This window comes from Nicotiana attenuata, unplaced genomic scaffold (genome assembly GCF_001879085.1).
Source record: "Nicotiana attenuata strain UT unplaced genomic scaffold, NIATTr2, whole genome shotgun sequence".
Lineage (NCBI taxonomy): Eukaryota > Viridiplantae > Streptophyta > Magnoliopsida > Solanales > Solanaceae > Nicotiana > Nicotiana attenuata.
In genome coordinates this window covers 143007-146384 of record NW_017671393.1, presented here as the reverse complement: position 1 = coordinate 146384, position 3378 = coordinate 143007, and the positions used below count along the sequence as shown (strand labels likewise).

The following is a 3378-nucleotide window of genomic DNA, read 5'->3' as shown; positions in this document are numbered from 1 at the left end:
GTTTGGATCACTTGGAGGCAGATCAAAGGCCCTTGGCCCGGGAGGTTCACCAGTTGACCAGTTTGGGAGTTCGTCTTGCGCACTCTAGCGAAGGGGGAGTGATTGTGCGGAACAGGGCGGAATCATCGCTTGTGGCAGAGGTCAAAGAAAAATAATACCACGACCCAGTGTTGGTATAGCTGAAGGAAGGGATTCATAAACATAAGACTACGGCCTTCTCTCTTGGCATGGATGACGGTACATTACGGTACCAAGGGTGGCTATGTGTTCCAAATATGGATGGTCTTCGAGAAAGAATCATGGCAGAAGCTCACACTTCTAGATATTTTGTGCACCCAGGTTCCACGAAAATGTATCATGACCTCAAGGAAGTCTACTGGTGGAATGACATGAAGAGGGGCGCAACGGACTTTGTGGCAAAATGTTCAAACTGTCAACAAGTGAAGGCGGAACATCAAAGGCCCGGTGGGTTGGTTCAGAGTATAGAAACTCCAATGTGGAAATGGGAAATGATCAACATGGATTTTGTGGTGGGGTTACCGCGCACTCCATGTAAGTTCGACTCAATCCGGGTGATCGTGGACCGACTCACGAAATCAACACACTTATTACCAGTTAAGTCCACCGACACTGCGGAACAGTATGCTCAATTGTATATCAAGGAAATAGTCAGGCCTTACGGCACTCCCGTTTCCATCATTTTCGATCGAGGGGCCCCAGTTCATAGCTAATTTCTGGAAGAAATTTCAGCAAGGTTTGGGTACGCAGGTAAATCTCAGCACAGCTTTCCATCTGCAAACGGATGGGCAAGCAGAGCGGACTATTCAGACGCTTGAGGATATGTTGCGCGCTTGTGTGCTTGACTTCAAGGGTAGCTGGGATGATCATATGCCGCTTATAGAATTTGCTTATAGCAACAGCTTCCATGCCAGTATTCAGATGGCACCGTTTGAGGCCTTGTATGGTAGGAGATGTAGGTCGCCGATTGGGTGGTTCGAGGTTGGAGAAGCCGAGCTAATAGGACCAGACCTGGTGCATCAAGCTATGGAGAAGGTTAAAATTATAAAATAGCGGTTGGAAACTACACAGAGTCGTCAGAAATCCTATTCGGATGTTCGTCGCGGAGACTTGGAATTCAAGGAAGGCGATTGGGTATTCTTGAAGGTAACCCCCCATGAAGGGGATAATGCGGTTTCGAAAGAAAGGGAAATTGAGTCCGAGGTATGTCGGGCCATATAGAATCATTCAAAGGATAGGTCAGGTAGCATACAAGCTTGAGCTGCCACCTGAGATGTCACTGGTGCACCCGGTATTTCATGTGTCTATGTTGAAGAAGGTAGTTGGAGACCCGTCCGCTATTGTGCCGGTTGAGACCATTGAGGTTAGTGAAGAATTGTCCTATGAAGAGATCCCGATTGCTATTCTTGATAGACAGGTCCAAAAGTTGAGAAATAAAGAAATTGCATCCGTAAATGTATTATGGCGAAACCAGCAAGTAGAAGAATCTACTTGGGAAGCCGAGACTGAAATGAGAAAGAAGTACCCTCATTTGTTTGAATAGACCATGTAATAGTTCTATGAAGTTGTTTCCCCTAAAAAAAATTTGTATTACTTGTTTGGCTTATATAAAGACATCCCATTCTAGTTATATGCCCTTATGAGGCTTCGATTGGTGTTGTTTTGGCGTTCTGTCAGGTTATTTAATCTTTCACATGTTGTTAAGATGTGTTTCGGGGGCTCTCTGGCAGGTGGATAGGCCCAATTACAAAGGAAACTCTGGCCCATAACCATTATGCGGTCGCATATGCGACCGCAAACCTGTATCGGGGCACCCATTTTCTTAATTTAGAACCCGACCCCCTTTCCGTTAAAACATCCCCCTTAGGCCATTTTCAGCATACTTTCTCAGATAATTAGAGTAAGAGAGGAGGATCAAAGAGAGGGGAAGGGGCCTCCATTCATTTTTTATCAAATCTTAGCCTAAACATCTTGAAAATTAACAAACAAGGCACCTAGGTCTCCCTTCTAAGAGGTAAGCTTCTATCACCCAAGCTCTCAATTCCCTATTGTAGCTACAATGGACCTCTAGTGAGGTAATTTATGGGGATTATAGTGGTTACCTTGCATGCATGTGATCATAAGGTATGTGGGGGGGATGCTAAGACAAAGAAAGGAAAAACTAGGGAATGGGTTGGGGAAATCTTCCACTAAAAAGGCATGGACCCCAACAAACACATAATGTTTGATATAATGCTCAATTGAGCTAGGGCTATGATCAATTTCCTAATAATGAGTTCAATTGTGCTACATTGTTAAATAGATTGAAGGTGCTAAAGGTTCCGGAACTTGTCGTAGGAATTAGGGAAAGACTCAAATGAGGTATGTATGGCTAATCCTCTTCTTCTTAGAATTGAACTCTTGGTGTCCGAATAATTGGCATGAGTTCTGAATTGATCATACTAAATGGTTTGCCTTTATGTATTGGGGTGAATGATTTATGTTCCATATTTGTTCTAAGTGTTGCCCTGAAATCATGCTATTTCAAAATGTGATCATGTTCTCCAAGCTTTCCTTTTTGTTTTCTTTTCTTTCCTTGTGTGCGCATGCCTTATATGATAGCACTTGTTGACATGGTTATTGACGATATTTGGGCAAATCATAAAGAGAAAGACTTGAATTATAAGAGGTGTCCAAGTTCCAAGAACTACTTAATAAATGGGGCTGCTTGTGTCAAGTAATGAAAGATGGAAAGAAATGTAAATGAAATGGATAATTGAAAGAGGTTATGTCCCAAGTGAGATGGCTCAGCCGATCGGGCCGAGATCGGACGCCATGCTGTACACATGGTGGCATTTATGCTGGACTTCTGTTATCATTATTAATTTGGATATGTCTCACTTGGGATGGCTTAGCCGGTCGAGCCGAGACCGGAATCTGTGTAAAAACTACGGTGGCATTATGGGGTGTGGCACTTGGCACTAATGATCATCAACCTAAAGGAGATGGAAAGAATGAACCAGAACGATGTGATCCTTATTTGGTGGTTCCTTGTAATTCTGTGAAGTACTAACTGCCTTCTACTTGTTTCACTGTTCATTCTAATAAGATTTGTGTTTGCCTTACATACTAGTGCTATTTGACAGTACTAACGTCCCTTTTGCCGGGCGCTACATCTTTGAATGGATGTAGGTGGTTTCATCGCAGATAGCGCCGATCGCAGATAGGGGTGCTCTCTTTCTCTCTCCTTACAGTAGTCTTGTTGAGCCCCCGTTACTCCCAGGGGTTGTGTAGTCCTTCTTTTCTGTAAATTACCATATTTTGAGGTATAGCCGGGGCCTTGTTGCCGGCATTGTCATGCTGATCTTTTGTATCCTTAGA

General features: G+C 43.6%; 1 protein-coding gene across 1 annotated transcript; it reads left to right on the top strand.

Moving 5' to 3' along the window:
• The first annotated feature begins 231 nt into the window (after positions 1-231).
• On the top strand, positions 232-1561 carry LOC109208013. The gene is made up of 3 exons (XM_019371013.1): positions 232-339; positions 1090-1221; positions 1337-1561. The coding sequence occupies exons 1-3, from the start codon at positions 232-234 to the stop codon at positions 1559-1561; spliced, it is 465 nt and encodes a 154-aa protein (XP_019226558.1).
• Positions 1562-3378: the final 1817 nt, after the last annotated feature.

Excerpts from the sequence above, each read along its gene's own strand:
- LOC109208013 (XM_019371013.1), top strand. The coding sequence starts at position 232 with ATGACGGTACATTACGGTACCAAGGGTGGCTATGTGTTCCAAATATGG. Across the intron at positions 340-1,089 it reads TAGATATTTTGTGCACCCAG|AGTCGTCAGAAATCCTATTC; the intron begins GTTCCACGAAAA and ends GAAACTACACAG. Across the intron at positions 1,222-1,336 it reads AAAGGGAAATTGAGTCCGAG|GTAGTTGGAGACCCGTCCGC; the intron begins GTATGTCGGGCC and ends ATGTTGAAGAAG.